This window comes from Thamnophis elegans, chromosome 4 (assembly GCF_009769535.1).
Source record: "Thamnophis elegans isolate rThaEle1 chromosome 4, rThaEle1.pri, whole genome shotgun sequence".
NCBI lineage: Eukaryota > Metazoa > Chordata > Lepidosauria > Squamata > Colubridae > Thamnophis > Thamnophis elegans.
Window position 1 is genome coordinate 141,597,896 of NC_045544.1, and position 22,477 is coordinate 141,620,372.

The 22,477-nt window shown below is 51.9% G+C and overlaps 1 protein-coding gene across 1 annotated transcript in view; it reads left to right on the forward strand.

Moving 5' to 3' along the window:
• Positions 1-22,477, forward strand: part of LOC116507819 (flotillin-2-like) — a 44,208-nt gene that overhangs the window by 3,146 nt on the left and 18,585 nt on the right. The window contains exon 2 of the mRNA XM_032216153.1: positions 13,432-13,513. Within this exon, the coding sequence (XP_032072044.1) occupies positions 13,432-13,513 (82 nt within the window). The remainder of the gene's footprint in view (positions 1-13,431; positions 13,514-22,477) is intronic.

Below are 22,477 nucleotides of genomic sequence, written 5' to 3' on the forward strand. Positions count from 1 at the left end.
CTTTTTGCCACTGTTAAGTGTATAACACGGTCGTTAAGTGAATCTAGATCCCCCCCACCCCACCTTGGCACAAGCCGGCTGAGAAACTCGTAAATGACAATTACGTGATCCTGGGTTTCTGCAGCTATGCCTGCACGAGCCCATATGTTAATTATTGACTCCCGCCTTTAAAAAGGAACAATTAAATGCACCCGGTGCCAGCTGATGAATTCAACCTCCGGGGCCTGTGGGCCTCTTGCATTGCAAATCCGGCTTCTTTTGGAACCTGTAGGGTTTTAATTGATTTAACACACCTGAGGGCAGGATAGGAAAGAAGGAATGGAAGCTCCAATCTAAAGGAGAAATTTCCTTGACAGTGAGAACAATTAACCCACTGTTTCTCAACCTTGGTGACTTTTAAGTCCTGTGGACTTCAACTCCCAGAATTCCCCAGCCAGCTATGCTGGCTGGGGGATTCTGGGAGTTGAAGTCCACAGGACTTAAAAGTCACCAAGGTTGAGAAACACTGAATTAACCTGTGGAAAGACTGGCCTCTGGAAGTTTTCAAAAACTGCTTGGAAACCCATTTGTCCGGAATGGTTTTTGGCCGTAAGAGGCTGGGGAATTCTGGGAGTTGAAGTCCACAAGTTTTAAAAGTGGCCAAGGTTGGACACCCCTGGTCTCAAGGTCTTCTGTCCAAGCAGCGGGTTGGACGTTTCGACCTCCAATGTCCCTGCAACTCTGCCATTCCCTATTTATTCTGTGAAGACTCCTGAGGTTTAGGCTTTTGCAAAAGCCATTCGTACCGGACTGATTCCTTCTTGACTGAGATCCCTGATCTTTGGCGATCCCAAAAGATCTTCCTTCAGGCTTCAGCTGGCTGGGAACGGTAATCCCGCAGCGTAGGAGATGCTTGATTTCCCATATTGGTAGTCATTACACTCACAACCGTTCCTTTACTGTTCCTTCAGTCACCCTGCCACTGAAATAGTGTTTTGCAACTGGTCCCTGCACTTATGACCGTCATAGAGAGAGAGAGCCGAGGTGGCGCAGTTGTTAGGGTGCAGTACTGCAGGCCACTTCAGCTGACTGTTATCTGCAGTTCGGCTGTTCAAATCTCACTGGCTCAAGGTTGACTCAGCCTTCCATCCTTCCGAGGTGGGTAAAATGAGGACCCGGATTGTTGTTGGGGGCGATATGCTGACTCTGTAAACCGCTTAGAGAGGGCTGAAAGCCCTATGAAGCGGTATATAAGTCTAACTGCTATTGCTATTGCTATCTCTATATTTCTATCTCTATCATCTCATCTATCTATCTATCCGTCTATATCTATCTATCTATCTATCTATCTATCTATCTATCTATCTATCTATCTATCTATCTATCTATCTACCTACCTACCTACCTACCTACCTACCTACCTACCAACCAACCAACCTATCATCCATCCATCTATCTATCTATCTATCTATCTATCTATCTATCTATCTATCTATCTGGGTGAAATGAGGACCCGGATTGTTGTTGGGGGCAATATGCTGACTCTGTAAACTGCTTAGAGAGGGCTGAAAGCCCTATGAAGCGGTATATAAATCTAACTGCTATTGCTATAGCATCTTCACCGTCAACATCATCAAAATGTGACACTTGGCGACTGACATTTATTTATAAGTTTTATTGGCCGCCCATCCTACCTCAGGGTAACTCTGGGCGGTTTACTATCCAAAGGAACAAAAACTGAACAGCGATAAAGGTTTCCCTTGCACATGTGCGCTAGTCGTTCCCAACTCTAGGGGGCGGTTCTCATCTCCGTTTGAAAACCGAAGAGCCAGCGCTGACCAAAGACTTCTCTGTGGTCATGTGGCTGGCATGACTAAATGCTGAAGGCACATGAAACGCTGTTCCCTTCCCACCAACGGTGGTTCCTATTTTTCTACTTGCGTTTTTACATGCTTTCAAACTTCTAGGTTGGCCTGAAGCTGGGGCAAGTCACGGGAGCTCCCTCCGTTACGCGGCGCTAGCGATTCGAACCTCCAAACGGCTGACCTTTCTGATCGACAAGCTCAGCGTCTTAACCACTGAGCCACCGTGTCCCACCCAACAGCGATAAAAGCATACGTAAAATACTACACACAGTCAAATTTATGAACAGAACAGAATAACGTAGTTGGAAGGGACCTTTGAGGTCTTCTAGTCGAGCCCCCTGCTCAAGCAGGGGACCCCCTACACCATTTCAGACAAATGGCTGTCCAATCTCTTCTTGAAAACCCCCAGTGATGGAGCACCCAGACTTAACTTCTGGTAGTTAATTGTCCTCCCTGTCAGGAAATTCCTCCTTAGTTCTAGGTTGCTTCTCTCCTTGATTAGTTTCCACCCATTGCTTCTTGTCCTACCCTCCGGTGCCTTGGAGAATAGCTTGACCCCCTCCTCTTCTTTGTGGCAATCCCTAAAATATTGGAAGACTGCTATCATGTCACCCCTGGTCCTTCCCCAGACTGGCCATACACAACCGTCCTTCATATATTTTAGCCTCCGGTCCCCTAATCCTCTTTGTTGCTCTTCTCTGCACTCTTTCCAGAGTCTCCACATCTATCGCGGCGACCAAAATTGGATGCAAATATTCCAAATATTCCTGGCCTTACCCAGGAATTATGAAATGGTATGGACACTTAAATATTGGAAGACGCTCTCGTGTCCCTCTTAGTCCTTCTCTTCACTAAACTAGACATCCCCAATTCCTGCAATGGTTCTTCCCGTTTTTTTAGCCTCCAGCCCCCCCCCCCCCCGATCACCTCGGTGGCTCTTCCCTTTCCAGAGTCTCCACATGACAGTGGGAGCATCATGTGCTGGTTCTGTGCTCATCCTTGGCAGCGTTCCCAAGATCCTCCTAGAAGCTCAGTTCATTTGGGAAAGTTGCATGATAAACCTCACAACTTTGGTGATTGGCTTAGCAACAGTTGCTCAAAAACGGTTGTAAAATCAGGCCGGGACTCGCTTATCAACTGCCTGGCTCATCAACAGAAATCCTGGCCCCCCCATTGAGGTCATTCGCCACGGGCAATGTAAATTCAATTGTAAATAAATAAGACGAGAACGACATGGATAATGGAGGAGATATGAGAATTGGAAGTTCTCCTGTGGTCCCCCACTCTGAGGCTGCCCTTTCTGGATTGTTCCATGCCCATCCCTCTACACCTGGGGTGCCCAGTTATTAAACCAGCATCCCAAACGTGGCTTCTTCAAGGGTTAAATGTTGTAACCTCTTCAAGGAAGTTGACCCAATGAGCCTTCGGGGTTTTCCTGCTCTGGCTGGCTGTGACATTGAGTGACGCCCACAGTCACAAGTGATTTACTCCAGCAGCTTCCTCTCTTCACTTCCATTTCATGGATATCCTGATAAGATAGCAGTTAGACTTATATGCCGCTTCATAGGGCTTTCAGCCCTCTCTAAGCGGTTTACAGAGTCAGCATATCGCCCCCAACAACAATCCGGGTCCTCATTTCACCCACCTCGGAAGGATGGAAGGCTGAGTCAACCCTGAGCCGGTGAGATTTGAACCGCCGAACTGCAGAACTGCAGTCAGCTGAAGTGGCTGCAGTACTGCACTCTAACCACTGCGCCACCTCGGCTCTTTCTCGATGTGCATCGATTCGCCCGTTATGGAGGGGTTCTCGACTTACGAACCACAACTGAGCCCACAGTTTCCCTTGCTAAGCGAGAGGTCCATTAAGCAGGTTTTTGCTCCTTTCTTGCCACAATTATTAAGCAAATCACTGCAGTTGTTAAGTCACACACACACACACACACACACACACACACACACACACACAGAGGGTTGTGAATGTCAGGTGACACTGCTTGTTGGAAGGCTGCAGAAGGGGATCACGTGAGCCCTGGAACTGATACTTGTCATAAATACAGGCAGTCCTTGACTTACAATAGTCTGTTTAGTGACCGTTACAATGGCACCGAAAAAAGTGACTGTTTTTCACACTTAACAACCGTTGCAGCATCCCTGCGGTCACCTGATCAAAATTCTCGTGCTTGGAAACCGACTCGCATTTATGACGGTCGCAGCGCCCCGGGGTGTGTGTGTGTCACGCGATCCCCTTTTGCGACCTTCTGAGAAGCGAAGTCAATGCGGAAGCCACGTTCACTTCACAGCTGTGTTACTAACTTAACAACCGCGGCAAGAAGGGTCATAAAGTAGAGGAAAATCCACTTAACCAATGTCTCACTTAGCAACAGACATTTCGGGCTCGATTGCAGCCGTAACTCGAGGGCTACCCCTGCACAGGCCAACTGCCGAGCGCCCTAATTTTGATCCCTTGGAGCAGCTCTGACTGCTTCTCTCCCCACCCACCCCCGTGCCGTTGTCGCTAAATGAAGACTGCCTGTCTCCTGGAAACCCCCAGCGGGAACCCAGCCTGCAAGCAGGATGTGGCCAGGTGCCTGGCGGGAGCGAACTGGTTTTGGAAGCCTGGGGCCCGTTTCCCGTAACGGCGGTTGTGTAACCCTCCCTTTCTCTCTCTCTCTCTCTCTTGTTGGGAAGCGCAACTTGGGCGCCTGTGATTTGTGGAATGTGCGGCTGCTTTGCCAAGACTGCACAAAGGGAGCGGGGCTGCCTGGCGGCCTCTGCGCTGGCTGGGTGTGTTTCCTGTTGCGTGTTTCCCAACCTCAATCCTTTTCCCATCTTGCGGCCAGGGAGGCTTCCCGGTTCGGCCAGAATGTTATTTGAAACACCTGCTTCCTTTAAGGGCCCTCTGGCTACAATCCGGATTGGAGGCCCTCATCGGAATCAGAAGAGAGCTGGGAGGGATCTTGGAGGTCTTCTAGTCCAGCCCCTGCTCGAGCAGGAGACCCTAGACCACTCCAGACAAGTGACTCTTCGGTCTCTTCTTAAAGACATCCAGTGACGGAGCCCCCACAACTTCTGGTGGCCAGCTGTTCCACTGGTTAATTGTTCCCACTGTTAGGAAGTTTCTCCTTAATTCCAGGTTGCTTCTCTCCTTGATTAGTTTCCATCCATTGCCCTTCCTTCCTTCCTTTCTCCCCCCTTCCTCTCCTTTGTCCCTTTCTCATTTTCTTTCTTTCCTTTCTTCCTCTCTCTCTCCCTCCCTCCCTTCCTCTCCTTTGTCCCTTTCTCATTTTCTTTCCTTCTTTTCTTCATCCCTCCCTTCCTCTCCTTTGTCCCTTTCTCATTTTCTTTCCTTCCTTTCTTCCTCTCTCCCTCCCTCCCTCCCTCTCCTTTGTCCCTTTCTCATTTTCTTTCCTTCCTTTCTTCCTCCCTCCCTTCCTCTCCTTTGTCCCTTTCTCATTTTCTTTCCTTCTTTTCTTCATCCCTCCCTCCCTCTCCTTTGTCCCTTTCTCATTTTCTTTCCTTCCTTTCTTCCTCCCTCCCTTCCTCTCCTTTGTCCCTTTCTCCTTTTCTTTCCTTCTTTTCTTCCTCCCTCCCTCCCTCTCCTTTGTCCCTTTCTCATTTTCTTTCCTTCCTTTCTTCCTCCCTCCCTTCCTCTCCTTTGTCCCTTTCTCCTTTTTTCCTTCCTTTCTTCCTCCCTCCCTTCCTCTCCTTTGTCCCTTTCTCATTTTCTTTCCTTCCTTCCTCCCTTCCATCCTCCCTCCCTCCCTTCCAAAATCATAGAATCCTAGGGTTGGAAGGGACCTTGGAGGTCTTCTAGTCCAGCCCCCTGCTCAAGCAGAAGACCCTATACCATTGATGGCTAACCTTTTTGTCATTGTGTGCCAAAATTGTGTGTGCAACAGTGCGCACGCATGTGCCCACACACATAATATGTGTGACATCCCTGCACATGTATTGCACATACCCTGTGCTTCCCCCTGCACATGCAAACCCCTGCACACACACCCTACGCATGCATGCACATCTCCCACATGCTCCCACACACGTGTGGCAGAGATCCGAAAATCAGCTGGCCGATGGGAGGCGCCCAGTGGAGCCGAGCTGGGGTGATGGCTCATGCTCCCTCAGAGAGCACTCCGCGTGCCACATGTTTGCCACCACGGCCCTCTACCATTCCAGACCAATGGCTGCCCAGCCTCTTCTTTAAAATCTCCAGTGTTGGAGCACTTACCACTTCTGGTGGCCAGCTGTTCCACTGGTTAAATGTTCTGACGGTCAGGAAGTTTCTCCTCAGTTCTAAGTTGCTTCTCTCCTTGATTAGCTTCCATCCATGGTTTCTTGTCCTGCCTTCTGGGGCTTTGGAGAATAGCTTGGCTCCTTCTTCTTTGGGGCAGCCCCTCGAATGCTGGAAGGCTGCTATCCTGTGTCCCCCCCCAGTCCCCCTTTTGTCTAGACTGGACTCAACTCCTGCAACCGTTCTTCCTGCGGTTTCGTCTCCCGGCCTTTGATTTATCTGAGTGGCTCTTCTTTCTACTTTTTCAAAGTCTCTGCCTCTTTTTTTTATAATGTGGTGGCCAAATTAATGTGGCTTTAAAAGGCCTGGAAAGGGAAGGGCAGGTCCCTTTTCTCTTGGGGGGCCATGTGGGGGGAGGCATTCCCCAGCTGCCTGTGCAAAGCCAGAGCCTTCCTGATCTTCAGCCCCTCGGCTCCTTAAGCAGGGGGCCCTTTAAGACTTGCTTTAAGACTAAAAAAAGGAGGTCACGTGACTCCCTCCTCGGGGACACTGCGACCGTCATAAATATGAGCCCCTTGCCAATCACCCGAATTCTGATCAGGTGACCATGGGGAGTTTGCAACGGTCGTAAGGATGAAATACGGTCATAAGTCACTGTTTTCTGTGCGGTGGTGAATACTTGTAACTGGAGGACTTACCTGTATCATGCTTATTGGCAACAGGTTGGACCTGGAATTAAGGAGAAATTTCCTGACAGGGAGGACAATTAAGTTTCCAGTTTATTGGTATTTGTATGCCGCCCACTCCCAGGGGACTCTGGGCGGCTTACAGACAAACAAGGGAATTGAAAATTAAAAAACAGAAATATGATCATTTTAAAAATACACAACATATAAACACTTAAAATGGGGCTGGATGCTGATCAACAGCCCCAGGCCTGCCGGAACAGCCAGGTCTTAGTGGCTTTACGGAAGGCCGGAAGAGTAGTGAGGGTCCGGATCTCTACGGGGAGATCATTCCATTAACCAGGGGAACCGCTTGCCACCAGAGGTTGTGGGGGCTTCATCACTGGAGGCTTTTAAGAAGAGACTGGACAGTCCAGTGGTGGGTTCTGGGTGGTACGGACCGGTCTGGCCATACCGTTAGTAGCCGGGAGCAGTGGCCACTGTACCGGTACGGTGCCTCGTTGGGTCCGCCCGCCTGCGTTCCATGGCTGTTTATAATGTGACCGGCCAACTGCACATGTGCACACAGTGTGCGGCGCCTGCACAACCACCGCTGAGCAGCTGGGTGTCGCAGGGTGGTGGCGTGTGCATGCGTGCACGGCGTGTGTGCCCGACTAGGGACGCCTGGCCCCAGTGCGCAACGTACGAGCTGCGACGGGATCTGGAACCCACCACTGGGACAGTCCCTTGTCTGAAATAACACAGGGTCTCCCGCTTGGGTGGTGGGTTGGACTAGAAGACCTCTAAGGTCCCCTCCAACTCTTGTGGTTCTGTATTTTGCATTCAGCTTCCCTGGTGGAAGGGCAGCGTTTCCCAGCCTTGGGCCTGGCGGTGGGGAACACGAGCATGTGCGGATAGATAAAGGGCTGAGGAGATCAGTGGGGAAAGTGGCAGGCGTGGCCATATTTGCTCACAAGGATGGACATCAGCCGTGTCCCCTCCTGCAACCAAGGAGCCGCATGGGTGTGTGTGTGTGTGTCCCTCTTTACCCCTGGAATAGGGAAGGTCCTGCCAGGGGAGGAGGGGGCTCTCAAAGGGGCTTCCCTACCCCTCCAGCAGCCCGGCCAGCAAACCGAGTCTTCTTTATCTTTTTAAATTTAATGTATTTGTTTTTGAATCTGTTGCGGCCGCCTAATTCAATCAAGTAACTCCACTGGCTGGTTGCCTTTCTCCATCGCACTGCAGTGGCGATCGGATTACGCCCAGTGCGGCCTCCCGGGTGCCCCCCCCCCCCACGGATTGTTCCTACGTGCCACGCCTGCCCCTCCCAGCTCCTCAGAGGGACACTCTGCTTGGCAGCAGCCCTCCCACCCACCCACCCCGGGCTGTTCTGGCTCTGCGTGTGAAGCACACAGTCTTCCGCTTAGCACACAAACGCAACCACTTGGCCCCAATTTGCTCCCATCCGGCTGGTAGTGAACCACCAAAGCAGCTTTTTTGTATCAGACCCACAAAAACATCCGGAGAAGCTTGAACAACAAACCCAGCCAACAAAACGAATTTTAACGTGGAGGAAAGCAAAGTTTCACATTGGGCAGGAAAAGACCAAAGGCCCCAGCCCCAGATCAGGCTCCAAAACAGTCACTCCGGCTGGCAGTCCTAGTGGGCGACCTCTTGAATAGGAGCCAGCCGGGTGCAGCGGCTGCCAAGAAAGCTAGCATGATCTTGGGTTGTATAAACAGAGGCATCCAGGTCACCTGAGGTATCCGTACCGTTTTATATGTTGAATGTTTGAATGTTTATTTCATTTGTATGCCGCCCTTTTCCCACGAGGGGGACTCAGGGCGGCTCACAACTCAAACAAGGGAAGGGGGATACAGACAATTTGACAACAACACAAAACAATACATAATTTAAAAAGCGCAACAATCATACCATTCGAAATAGGGGCACGGTTCTTTAGCCCCAGGCCTGTCGGAACAGCCAGGTTTTAAGGGCTTTGCGGAAGGCCTGGAGGGTGGTGAGGGTTCGAATCTCCACGGGGAGCTCGTTCCAGAGGGTCGGAGCAGCCACAGAGAAGGCTCTCCTCCGGGTGGTCGCCAGTCGACACTGGCCGGCGGATGGAATTCGGAGGAGGCCTAATCTGTGGGATCTAATCGGTCTGGTGGAGGTTATAAGGCCACATCTGGAATCCTGCAACCAGTTTTGGTCACCATACTGCAAAAAAGAAGTCGAGGCTTTGGGAAAAAAGTTCAGAGAAGAGCCACCGAGATGACCAAAGGCCTGGAGACTCACATATAGGAAGAACGGAATTGCAGGATTTGGGTTTTGGGCCAGTCTAGAGAAAGGAAGGACTAGAGGTGGCAGGAGAGCAGAATTCCAATACTTGAGGGGCTGCCCCAAAGAAGAGGAGGGTCTTATTATTATTCTCCAAAGCACTAGAAGGCAAGAAGCAACGGATGGGAACTAATTAGGGAGAGGAGCAACCTGGAATTAAGGAGAAACGTCCTAACAGTGAGAACAATCAACCAGGGGAACAGCTCGTCGCCAGAAATCGTAGGTGCTCCCATCACTGGAGGCTTTTCAGAAGAAAATAGACAGCAAGTTATCTGAAATGGTGCAGTATGTTGGGTCTCCTGCTTGAGCACGGGGCCGGACTAGAAGACCTCCATGGTATTGTAATCTAAAGAGACTTGGAAGGGACCTCAGAGGCCTTCTAGTTTCAGTTTCAGTTTTGGTTTATTTGTATGCCGCCCTTCTCCAGGAGGGACTCAGGGCGGCGAACAACTCAAAGAGGAAAGGGAACATAAACAACAGTACACATAATTAAAATACGTGAAAATCACACAGCCATACCAGTCGAGAGGGGAGGGGAACTCATCAACCCCAGGCCTGCCGGCACAGCCAGGTTTTGACGGCTTTCCGGAAGGCCTGGAGAGAGGTGAGGGTCCGGATCTCCGCGGGGAGTTCATTCCAAAGGGCCGGAGCTGCTACAGAGAAGGCCCTCCCCCGGGTAGTAGCCAGATGGTACCCGGAGGAGGCCGACCCTGTGAGATCTGACGGGTCTTTGGGAGGTAATTGGCAGCAGGGAAGCGGGGGAACCCTTGCAGGGCAGAGCCGAAGAGTATGCCCAATTCTTAGCGGACAAAATTGCTCGGTTTCGGTCGGACTTGGACTCCACCCCTGCAGCTCCAGCCGAGGCACAGGAGGATCAATTTGAACAACTCTGGGTTGAGTTTCAAGACGTTACCCCCGGGGATGTGGACAAGGCCATGAGGGCTGTAAGTACCTCCACCTGTGTACTGGATCCGTGTCCCTCATGGTTAGTTACTAACTGCAGTGAGGTGACACGAGGCTGGATCCAGGCGGTTGTCACCGCCTCACTTCGGGAGGGGAACTTCCCCGCCGCACTGAAAGCGGCGGTGGTGAGACCCCTCCTGAAGAAGCCATCTTTGGATCCAGCTATCCTTAATAATTATCGTCCAGTCTCCAACCTCCCCTTTCTGGGGAAGGTTGTTGAGAAGGTGGTGGCCTTCCAGCTCCAGCGGTCCTTGGAGGAAGCAAACTATCTAGACCCCTTCCAGTCAGGCTTCAGACCCGGTTACAGCACAGAAACCGCTTTGGTCGCATTGACCGATGATCTCTGGAGGGCCAGAGATGGAGGACATTCCTCCATCCTGGTTCTCCTCGACCTCTCAGCAGCTTTCGATACCATCGACCATGGTATCCTTCTGCGACGACTGCGGGAGGTGGGAGTGGGAGGCGCCGTGTTGCGGTGGTTCTCCTCCTACCTCTCGGACAGGTCGCAGTCGGTGTTAGTGGGGGGGCAGAGATCGTCCCCTAGGCCCCTAACTTGTGGGGTGCCTCAGGGCTCGGTCTTATCCCCCCTACTATTCAACATCTACATGAAACCGCTGGGTGAGATCATTCGCAGGCACGGGATTAGATACCATCAATATGCGGACGATACTCAACTGTATCTGTCCGCCCCGTGCCAACTCAATGAAGCGGCAGACGTGATGAACCGCGGCCTCGAAGCTGTTATGGACTGGATGAGGGTTAACAAGCTCGTGCTCAACCCAGAAAAGACCGAGTGGCTGTTGTGTTTCCCTCCCAGAGATTCGACCAATATTCCATCACTCAGGCTGGGGGGTCAAATTCTACACCCCTCAGAGAGGGTTCGCAACTTGGGAGTCCTCCTGGACTCACAGCTATCGTTTGACCACCATTTAATGGCTGTGACCAGGGGGGCATTCGCCCAGGTTCGCCTGGTGCGCCAGTTGCGACCCTACCTGAATCGGGAGGCTCTCACAACAGTCACCCGGGCCCTTGTGACCTCTAGGCTGGAATACTGCAACGTGCTCTACATGGGGCTGCCCTTGAAGAGCATCCGGCGACTTCAGCTAGTACAGAATGCGGCCGCGCGAGTGATTGTGGGTGCACCTCGGTTCACCCGCATAACACCTATCCTCCGCGAGCTGCGCTGGCTACCTGTCGATCTCCGGATGCGCTTCAAGGTGCTATTAGTCACCCATAAAGCCCTACATGGCAGTGGATCTGGATACTTGAGAGACCGCCTTCTGCCAATTACATCCCTGCGACCAATAAGATCACATAGATTAGGCCTCCTCCGTATACCATCGGCCAGCCAGTGTCGGCTGGCAACTACAAGGAGGAGGGCCTTCTCAGTAGTAGCCCCGACCCTTTGGAACGAGCTCCCCATAGAGATTCGCACCCTCGCCACCGTCCAGGCCTTCCGCACAGCCTTGAAGAACTGGCTCGCCCGTCAGGCCTGGGGACAAGGATAATTCCCCTCCCGAATGATGAATGTATGTTGTTTATTATTTTATTATATGTCTTATCTTAATGTCTGTATCTCCCCTTCCCCTATTTTATGTGAGCCGCCCTGAGTCCCCTCAGGGAAAAGGGCGGCCTACAAATATTAATAAATCTCTCTAAAATCTCTCTAAATCTCTCGAGTACCCAGGTCCAATACCATGAAGGGCTTTATAAGTGACGACTAGCACCTTGAAGCGTATCCGGAGACCGATCGGTAGCCAGTGCAGCTCGCGGAGGATAGGTGTAACGTGGGTGTACCGAGGTGCACCCACGATCGCTCGCGCGTCCAACCCGCTGCAGAATCGGGAGACTCTATGCCACAAATAGTTATCCAATTTCTCCTTAAAAAACAACTCCTGGAGGGAAGCCGTCCCACCGACTGATTGATAAGGCTCAGCTTCATGTCTGCCATATAAGGCGACACATACAAGGTGTGAGATAGGTTTCGGGCAGAGTTCTCAATCTTGGGAGCTGGAAGATGGGTGGGCTTCAAGCCCCAGCATTCCCCAGCCAGCATAGCCCACTGACGCTGGCATGAGGAGGGGACGGATGCTCTCATCTCCGCCGCAAAGGAGCTCAGAGGCTGAGCCCTGGCACCACCCCCTGGGGCCGGGGGGGCGGGGCTGGTTTCGTTTCGCATGCGTGTTGTACGAAAGGGAGCTTTTGCTCCGGCTGCTGGGAATCCTCCGTCAGCTTTGAGAAACGTGGAGATTTGAGCTGCCAAGATTTCCCCAGCCAGCCTGCTGGAAGAGGGGAGCCACAATAGGGGACTGGGAATTCTGGGAGTTGAAGTCCACCCCCCCCTTATTGGCCAAGGCTAAGAAGGGCAGCCTGCGCTTGGACTTAGTTCAATGATGGCTCACCTTTAGTGCCTCGGGTGCCAGAAGGACGCCCGTGTGCACTGACGCATGCGCTTACGTGTCTGCCCCCATAATTTAATGCCCCCTGCGCATGCACGCATCACACACACCGCAGCCCTGCACATGCGTGCATGGCTTCCTTGGAGCCTGGGGAGGGCGGAAACAGCCCATTTTCTGACCTCCCCCCCTCCCAAGGCTCTCTAGGAACCTGGGGAGGACAGCGGAAAATGGTCCAACACGCAAACCGGAAGTTTGGGAATGCAAAATCACTTCCTGCATCCCCACAAATTCAAAAGGCGCCCCCAACTCAGAGTAACCCCCAGCAGTTGCCGAGCGGAAGGGAAGGCCTTGGAAGCTTAGAGAGTGATCTGAGGTGTGGGGGCTGGGGTTCCTGTAATCCGTATAATAATAAGGCAATACCGCCGTGAGATAATTATTGCCTTGGGAGCGGAAGCTTGAAATGTTTTGCACCGAAGAGTTTGCTCGAGTAAGGAGTTCTAGTCCCGCCTTGAGCATGAAAGCCTAGGGGACTCTGGGCCAATCTCCAGGGAGATGGTGAGTTCTAGTGCCGCCTCGGCCGTGAAAGCAAAACGAGTGACTTTTGGGCCAGCCCACCTCACAGGGTTGTTGTGTGGGAAGGAGAAGGAGGAAGGAGTGCCGTATATGCTTTGTGGCGCAGTGGTTAAATGCAGCACTGCAGGCTACTTCAGCTGACTGCAGTTCTGCAGTTCAGCGGTTCTAATCTCACCGGCTCAGGGTTGACTCAGCCTTCCATCCTTCCGAGGTGGGTGAAATGAGGACCCAGACTGTGGGGGCGATATGCTGACTCTGTAAACCGCTTAGAGAGGGCTGAAAGCCCTATGAAGCGGTATATAAGTCTAACTGCTATTGCTATATTGCTATTTCTGCCTTTGGGTTATGTGTAAGCATAATAAGACCCATCAATGTTTCCTCTGAGTCCTCATCTGCCCATTCTCTGCTCTTCCCTGCAGGCGGCTGTTGTGGTTCTGATAACAAGCAGTACATCTATGGCGGCTGGGCCTGGGCCTGGTGGTGCATTTCTGACACGCAGAGGTAGGAACCCCCTCCCCTCTCTCTCTCCCTCTCTCTCTCTCTCTCTGTCCCTAGATGTGGCATGCCTTTGTTGTGATGTGGGTGGCAGGGGCGGGGGGGGGCAGTCCTATAAGTACGAGGAGCACCTTGGCAGAACGCTGGTGCCTCTCGGCTCCTGCTGGACCCACCCGCCCTCAACCTCTTCACCCCTTGGCTTTCTCCCTTGGCGGCCGGCCTCCAGCCTTCACCCTGGGAAGAGAACAGACGGATGGAGCCCTTAATGGGATAGCGGGGGGGGGGGGGGCGGGGGGGGTGTGTGAGAGAAAGAGGCAGGACCCTTTCAGAGTTCCCCCAGCTGTAAAGACCCTCCAGAAATGGGGGTGCAGACATGCTTCACCCAGCCATTCGGGCAGGCCCTGGACTCTGCATGTCTGCAAGTGGGGGGCCAGATCCCCAGGCCAAGCCCAGCACGGTGGTCTGAGGGAGGGGGTGTCACACGTCCACCCTGTCCATAGACAAGGCAGGCGGTCTGGGTGCTGGGAAGCGTCCACTTCCTGCTTTCTGGGATGGGGGGGACGGAACAGGAACCCCCCCCCCCAAAGTCACGATTGCCTGCTTCAAAAACACCAGAACTTTTAAATTGCCGTGTTTGAGACACACACGCAAGTCCTCGACTTAACGTCATTCACTTAGTGACCACTGGAAGTTAAAACAGACCTGGAGAAAGAACTTTGTGTGTGTGTATGTGTGTATATATATACATACATGCATACATACATACATACATACATACATACATACATACATATATTAGCCTATAGGCCATATCAATGTACAGGTTCAAACCCACAATGCCAATAAAATCCTAAACAATTTAAAATGAGAATAAGGTAAAATACAATCGGTATAAGACACTGATGGCAAACCTTTTTTGTAAGCACATGCGAAAATTGTGTGCGTGCATGCAATAGTGCGCCCCCATGTGGCCCATACCCACAATGCAATGTGCCCCACCCACCTGCGCATGCGCGCACGACCCGCAGGTGTTTGGAAACGAACTTCCAGTTGGCCCATTAGGCCCGCTTTTCGTCCTTCCCAGACTCTGGAGACTTTCCTGACGCCTGGGGAGGGTGAAAACGGCCTCCCCCGGCTCTCCCGAAGGCCGAAAATCAGCTGGCCGGTGCGCGCATGCCGACAGATATGGCTCCCCATGCCACAGGTTCACCATCACGGTTATAGGATAAAATACCAATAAATACATAAAATGAGATAAAATTATATGTCTTCATCACCCCTGCAATCTACCCCAGTCAGACCCCGGAGAAAGATAATCTACAACCGATCCTCACACTTACAACTGTTACATCGTCGCAGGAACAGAATTCGGGCACTCACAACCGGCCTGTGTTTATGACGGTTGCACTGTCTTGGGGGTCTTGTGAATGCGATTGGTAGCCTTCCCAGCTGGCTTCCGACAAGCAAACTCCGTGGGGAGAGATGGATTCGCTCTGACCGGATTGGGGAGGGGGTGGTAATGGAAGGCTTGAGGATCCTTGCAGACAGCTGGTCCTTCTCCTCCTTTCCATGGAGCCTCTGAGGCCGCTTGGAGGCTTCGTCCGTGTCCTCAGGGTGGCCTGAGTGGGGCAAATGGGCCGGGGGGGGAGCCACCTTGGGGCAGTGTTGCAGACTGGAGGCAGTGAACACCCTGCAGCCAAGGTGGCCCCACCTGCACCACTCAGGTGACCCCCCCCCAGGACACAGGGAGGTTCCACCACAAAACCGCGGTAGACTAAAGCGCGCTCGACGAAAGCGCGTACGTGACGTCATCACAGCGCGACGAAAACAGCACACTGTGAGCGGTAAACTTAAAATTAACGCGTAAATCTAAACCTAACCCCCCCAAACCTAACCCTAAACCTAACCCTATACCTAACCCTTAACCTAAACCTAAACCTAACCCTATACCTAACCCTTAACCTAACGCTAACCCTTAACCTAACCCTAAACCTAACCCTAAAGCTTAACGTAACCCTTAACCTAACCCTTACCTTTATGCGAATCGACTTGCTTTAAAAGCGCTTTTTAAAGCGCCCTTTTTTCTCCGCGGTCGTATTTGTCGCGCTGCTGATGACGTCAGGTACGCGCTTTAATCGGGCGCGCTTTAGTGGACCGCGGTTTTGACGGGTCACGCACAGGGAAACCTCCAAGTGTCTTTAAAGGACCCACTAAAAGGATGCAAATGACCAGCCATCTGCAAGGAAGATCAATCCTTTCCCCTCCCCACCCCCCACCCCCCCAAAAAATCCGGTCAGAGCTGAAGAAGCTTCTGGGATGAAGAAGCAAAACGCCTTCAAAGGAAAATCCAGAAAGTCCGATTCCCTCTTCAGAAAAAGCACTTCTGGGACAAGCGCCAGCTGGATGAAGGAGCATCTCCACGGAGGACCGAATCTATCGTACCTGCCCCCTGTGACCCCTGGGGCTGACCGCTGAGAACATCGAACCAGAGGGAGCCAGCTCCCCCCCTTTCTCCTCTGCCCACCCCAAAAACGAAGCTCTTTGGACATCAGTATCATGACGACAGGATATAACGACCAATAACGTCACTATGATAGGAAGATATGAAATACAGGTAGTCCTCAACTTACGACCGCAATCGAGCCACAAGCCCCCGTTGCTAAGGGAGACCGCTACGAAGCGAGTTTCACCCCGTTTGACGGCCTTTCTTGCCGAAGTCGGTAAGCGAATCATTGCCGTTGTTGGGTTAGTCACACGGTCGTTAAGTGAATCTGGACTTCCCATTGACTTCTGTTGGTCAGCAGGTGGCAAAAGGGGGGGTCACGTGACCCCGGGACACTGCAAACTGCCCTAAATATGAGTCCGTTGATCGCGTGACCACGGGGATACTGCGACAGTCATTAAGTGTGAAAAACGGTCCTCAGTCCCTTTCGCTCATGTAGCTTCGAACTGTCGCTAAACGAATCGTTCTAAGTCAAGGACTACCTGTATGTACAAATAAATAAACATGAATATAAATAAAAAATAAAACATAAATGAGGATGACTTCGGCCTTCGTTATTAACACGGGAGGTTTACGCATAATTTCATTTTAGTGAAGTGTAAGAAAATAAATCCTCCATCAGGGATAATACAGGAATTAATATATATTAATTAAATATTAATAATACTGGAGGGAAGCAAAGAATTTAAATCAGTGTTTCTCAACCTTGGCCACTTGAAGATGTCCGGACTTCAACTCCCAGAATTCCCCAGCCAGCATTCGCTGGCTGGGGAATTCTGGGAGTTGAAGTCTGGACAACTTCAAGTGGCCAAGGTTGAGAAACACTGCTTTAAAAGAAGAAAAAATCCATATATTGATATAGCATTAATTCGCCCCTGAACATTATTAAATGTAGATCAGGTGAAAATCAATGGCCTTCATAATCCCCTTGGGGGAATCTAGATCAGACACGATATATCTCCACACTGTGGACTTCCAACACCCAGAATCCCCCAGCCGGCCATCATCACGTTGACCAATTCTCCATGCTGGCTGGGGAATTCTGGGAGTTGAAGTCCACAGGTCTTAAAGCCCCCAAGCTTGGCCACCTCTGATCTGTGTATTTATTTGTTTATATTCCGCATTTCTAGGCCACCCGTCCCCCTCAAAAAGGGACCAGGCGTTTCAAAAAATAATATTTTCAAGGACGCTCATCTTGAATCCATTCCTTAAAATCAGGAGTTCAAACTTCATCCATGATCTTTGACGGGCCCCAGGATCAGAGCAGCTGGCGAGTTCTTCCTAAAATGTAAAATTCCGCATTTTAGAAGTCTTAATTCAATTTTCCGCTTATCTTTTTTTTAATTGTTACTTATTCCCAAGAAACCAAACCGTGTGATTTTTTTAAGGACCCTCCAGGCTGCGGCCAGGCTGGAAATTTTTTTACAAAACACCCCACAAAAACACAAAAGCACGTTTTGGGGTGAATTTGCTTTATTCTCAGAGCAAAACGAGTGCATTTTGCATTTTTTTCCCCCGCCCAGAACTTGGAAACACCATTTCCCCCCAAACTCCCAATTCCTCATTCTCCATTTCTTTTGTCTTTACTAATGCTAACCTTCCCCTTGTTCTTAACCCCAGAAATAAATGTGCCTCAGTTGTGCAGGCCGAGGGATGAGTTAGCTTTCCTTGGCCTTTTTTTTTTCCCTTTTGTCTTGTCACACCACGCAACCCACAGCAAGGCTGCTCCGAGTTGTAAAGGTGTTGCCCTTCAGAGCCAGCAGGGGGCGCTTGGCGCTTTTGATGGGGCAGGATTGTCTTCTGCAGCTAATGGGCTGGCATCCAGTGGCTTGGGGCCAGCCCAGATGGGAGGCTTGCTGCTTGCTTCCTTCTGCCTTCCTCCCTCCATCCCTCCTCTTCCTCTTCTATCCTTTCTTCCTCTGTCCCATCCTCTACCCCCTCCCTTCCCATCGTTTTCCCTTTCCCTCCTTCCTTCCTTCCTTCCTTCCTTTCTTTCTCCCTCTTTCCTTCCTTCCTTCCTTCCTGTCTTTCTTCCTCTCCTTTTCTATCCTTCCTCTATCCCTCTCTCCCATCCTCTGCCTGCCTCCCTTCCCATTGTTTTCCCTTTCCTTCCCTCCTTCCTTCCTTCTTTCTTTCCTTCCTTCCTTCCTGTCTTGCTTCCTCTCTCCCATCCTCTGCCTCCCTCCCTTCCCATTTTTCCCTTTCCCTCCTTCCTTCCTTCCTTTCTTTCTCCCTCTTTCCTCTTCCTTTTCTATCCTTTATCCCTCTATCCCATCCTCTCCTTTTCTATCCTTCCTCTATCCCTCTCTCCCATCCTCTGCCTCCCTCCCTTCCCATTGTTTTCCCTTTCCCTCCTTCCTTCCTTCTTTCCTTCTTTCCTTCTTTCCTTCCTTCCTTCCTGTCTTTCTTCCTCTCTCCCATCCTCTGCCTCCCTCCCTTCCCATTATTTTCCCTTACCCTCCTTCCTTCCTTCCTTCCTGTCTTTCTTCCTCTCTCCCATCTTCTGCCTTCCTCCCTTCCCATTTTTCCCTTTCCCTCCTTCCTTCCTTCCTTCTTTCCTTCCTTCCTTCCTTCCTGTCTTTCTTCCTCTCTCCCATCCTCTGCCTCCCTCCCTTCCCATTTTTCCCTTTCCCTCCTTCCTTCCTTCCTTCCTTCCTTCCTTTCTTTCTCCCTCTTTCCTTCCTTCCTTCCTTCCTGTCTTTCTTCCTCTCTCCCATCCTCTGCCTCCCTCCCTTCCCATTTTTCCCTTTCCCTCCTTCCTTCCTTCCTTTCTTTCTCCCTCTTTCCTCTTCCTTTTCTATCCTTTATCCCTCTATCCCATCCTCTCCTTTTCTTCCTTCCTCTATCCCTCTCTCCCATCCTCTGCCTCCCTCCCTTCCCATTGTTTTCCCTTTCCCTCCCTCCTTCCTTCCTTCCTTCTTTCCTTCCTTCCTTCCTGTCTTTCTTCCTCTCTCCCATCCTCTGCCTCCCTCCCCATTTTTTCCCTTTCCCTCCTTCCTTCCTTCCTTCCTTCCTTCTTTCCTTCCTTCTTTCCTGTCTTTCTTCCTCTCTCCGATCCTCTCCTTTTCTATCCTTCCTCTATCCCTCTCTCCCATCCTCTGCCTCCCTCCCTTCCCATTGTTTTCCCTTTCCCTCCCTCCTTCCTTCCTTCTTTCTTTCCTTCCTTCCTTCCTTCCTGTCTTTCTTCCTCTCTCCCATCCTCTGCCTCCCTCCCTTCCCATTTTTTCCCTTTCCCTCCTTCCTTCCTTTCTCCCTCTTTCCTCTTCCTTTTCTATCCTTTATCCCTCTGTCCCATCCTCTCCTTTTCTTCCTTCCTCTATCCCTCTCTCCCATCCTCTGCCCCCCTCCCTTCCCATTGTTTTCCCTTTCCCTCCCTCCTTTTCCTCTTCTTTCCTTCCTTCCCTCCCTCCCCGAGTGTCTTCTGTGCAATCCCTGACTCTGCCCTTTCTGTGATGGTGCCGTCCTTCTTGCTGTGTGAAGCACCCCGGGGGATGGGCCAGGCTTTGCAGCAGGGGATGGCGTGGGTTTTTTTGGGGGGGGGGTGTCTCCTCCCCCTTCTGCTTCTACTAACACAGAAAAAGACGAGGCTCTGGGTTTCCCCGGGGAGGACCCAAAGGCTGCGGGTGGGGCAAGGAGGAAGGGGGGGACCCCTGAAAGCTTCCCTTTCGGCACTTTGGAAAACACCCGCAGAGCAGGGCGGGCTCCCTTTCCAAGCCCCTGCTGCCCCTTCCTCTCAAGCAGCCCCCCCCTCCAGGCCCCCTTTTGCAGCAGGGGGACGGCAGCCCCTCCCCTTCCTGCTCTGGGGGAACCTGGGCAGAGGAAGAAGGGGTGCATGGATCTGCTCCTTTCTTTTGCCCGGAAAAGGGGGGGGGGGAAGCAGGAAGGGAATGGGCCAGAGGGGGGGGGGGACACAACATCTGGCCTTCCAGGAAGGAACAGAGATCCTTGCCAACATCTGCTTGGCAGGACTCTCTCTCCCCTTCCGCTGCCAGGACTGCCATTTCGAGCCCAACTGGAGGTCCCAGGGTGGTGGTGGTGGCATCTGCCCTCTGCTCTACTAGGAGAGATGGGCAGGGGGGGATTAGACCCAGAGGCCACCACTCCATCCTCCATGACCCTTCCTTCCTTCCCGGGCATCCTCCATGCAGAGAGGCCATTGGCGTTGTGCTTGTGCCGTTGCACGCAGAACAAATTCATTGGAACAATTACCCAGTGGAACTACTTGCCTGCAGAAGTGGTAGGTGTTTCATCACTGGAGGTTTTCGAGAATAGCAATAGCAATAGCAATTAGACTTATATACCGCTTCATAGGGCTTTCAGCCCTCTCTAAGCGGTTTACAGAGTCAGCATATCGCCCCCAACAACAATCCGGGTCCTCATTTTACCCACCTCGGAAGGATGGAAGGCTGAGTCAACCCTGAGCCGGTGAGATTAGAACCGTTGAACTGCAGATAACAATAGCAATAGCAATAACAATAGCAGTTAGACTTATATACCGCTTCATAGGGCTTTCATCCCTCTAAGCGGTTTACAGAGTCAGCATATCGCCCCCAACAACAATCCGGGTCCTCATTTCACCCACCTCGGAAGGATGGAAGGCTGAGTCAACCTTGAGCTGGTGAGATTTGAACCGCCGAACTGCAGATAGCAGTCAGCTGAAGTAGCCTGCAGTGCTGCATTTAACCACTGCACCACCTCGGCTGGATTGGATTGCCATTTGTCCGGAATGGAATCGAGCACGAGGGTCCAACTTTGCGAATGTTAAAGACTTCTGGACTTCCACTCCCAGAATTCCCCAGCCACCTAAGCTTAAGCTGACTGGGGAATTCTGGGACATGAAGTCCCACCAGCCTTAAAAATTCGCCATGTCTTAAAAACCTCCACTTCTGAAAGCAAGTCATTCCACGGATTAATTAACAGAATAACAGAGCTGGAAGGGACCTTAGAGGTCTTCTAGTCCAACCCCTGTTCCAGCAGGTGACCCTCACGCCATTTCGGACAAAGGGTGGCTCAGTCTGTTTTTAGAAGCCTCCAGTTTTGGGGGCACCCGCAACTTGTGGTTCTAAGGAGTCATTGTCCTGGCGGTCTGGATACGACTCCTTCCTTCCCAGTTGCTTCTCTCCTCACTTAGTTTCCGTCCATTCGTTGCATCAGAGTTGGGGTGCCCGGGAAGAGGAATCAAAGCTGGATCAGCCTCTGGAGGGGAGCTCCCACTAAGGCAGTGTTTCTCAACCTTGTCAACTTGAAGATGCCCGGACTTCAACTCCCAGAATTCCCCAGCCAGCATTCGCTGGCTGGGGAATTCTGGGAGTTGAAGTCCGGGCATCTTCAAGTTGACAAGGTTGAGAAACACTGTCCTAACCACTGCTGGGGAATTCTGGGAGTTGAAGTCCGGGCATCTTCAAGTTGACAAGGTTGAGAAACACTGTCCTAACCACTGCTGGGGAATTCTGGGAGTTGAAGTCCGGGCATCTTCAAGTTGCCAAGGTTGAGAAACACTGCACTAAGGAACCCTGGTCCCTTCAGAGCTTTCTGCACCCCATATCCCCCCCACCGCCTCTTGGGCAGAAGACCCCCAAGGAGAGTCTTCCCTCTGCCTGGACCCTGTTGGAGAGGGCTGATCTCCCTTCCTTTGGGGCCCATAACGTAGCACATCCTGCAAAGCCAAGCACCCCACACACACACACACACACACCCTGCCCTGAAAGGCCCATTTTTTCCTCTCCCACCCCACCCCCTAAAAACGCACAAAGCCCCGTCTTTTCTCTCGGCGAGGGGGTCCTCTGTCGCTCTCTGGTAACCGCCTTTTGTGTGTTTGGTGTGTCCCACCCTTATTTATCGCTGCTCAGACTGTCTTTGGAAGTCATGACCATCCTCTGTCGCTGTGAGAATATTGAGACGTCGGAGGGGGTGCCACTGTACGTAACGGGGGTCGCTCAGGTAATAATCCTCCCCCTTCCCACGTTCTCTGCCTAACCTTCCTCCCTCTTGCCTCTCTCTGCCCCACGCAGCACAGCAGCAGCAGCACCACCGCAGCCGAAGACCCCCCCCACCCCTCCACCCCGCTCCCCAGCCTCTTTTTCTTCCGACGGGCCCCTCCTGGCACCCCCCCACCCCTTCTGGCTCTGGCTACCTGCTGTTGCCCTCCATGGTAATCCAGAGAGGCGCATGGGGAATGCTCCGTGTCTCGGGGGGAGGGGGGACGCGGCTGGCACTCGCTTCACAAACCTGGCACAACAGGAGTCTTGGGGGCAGCAGCTGAACCCTCCAGGGCAAACTGCGCCACCCTGCACGAGGTCCGACCTGCCAGTCTCTTTGGCCCAGGAGACCCCCCCGTCAACCTGTGGCAAGGGTGGGCCATCCGTTTTCCCCAAGGAGCCACATCATTGTTGCAGAGAACGGAAGCCGTAGGCCTGTGGAGTTGTGTAGTTATGCACTCACATGTGTACGCCGAACACAAAGAATAA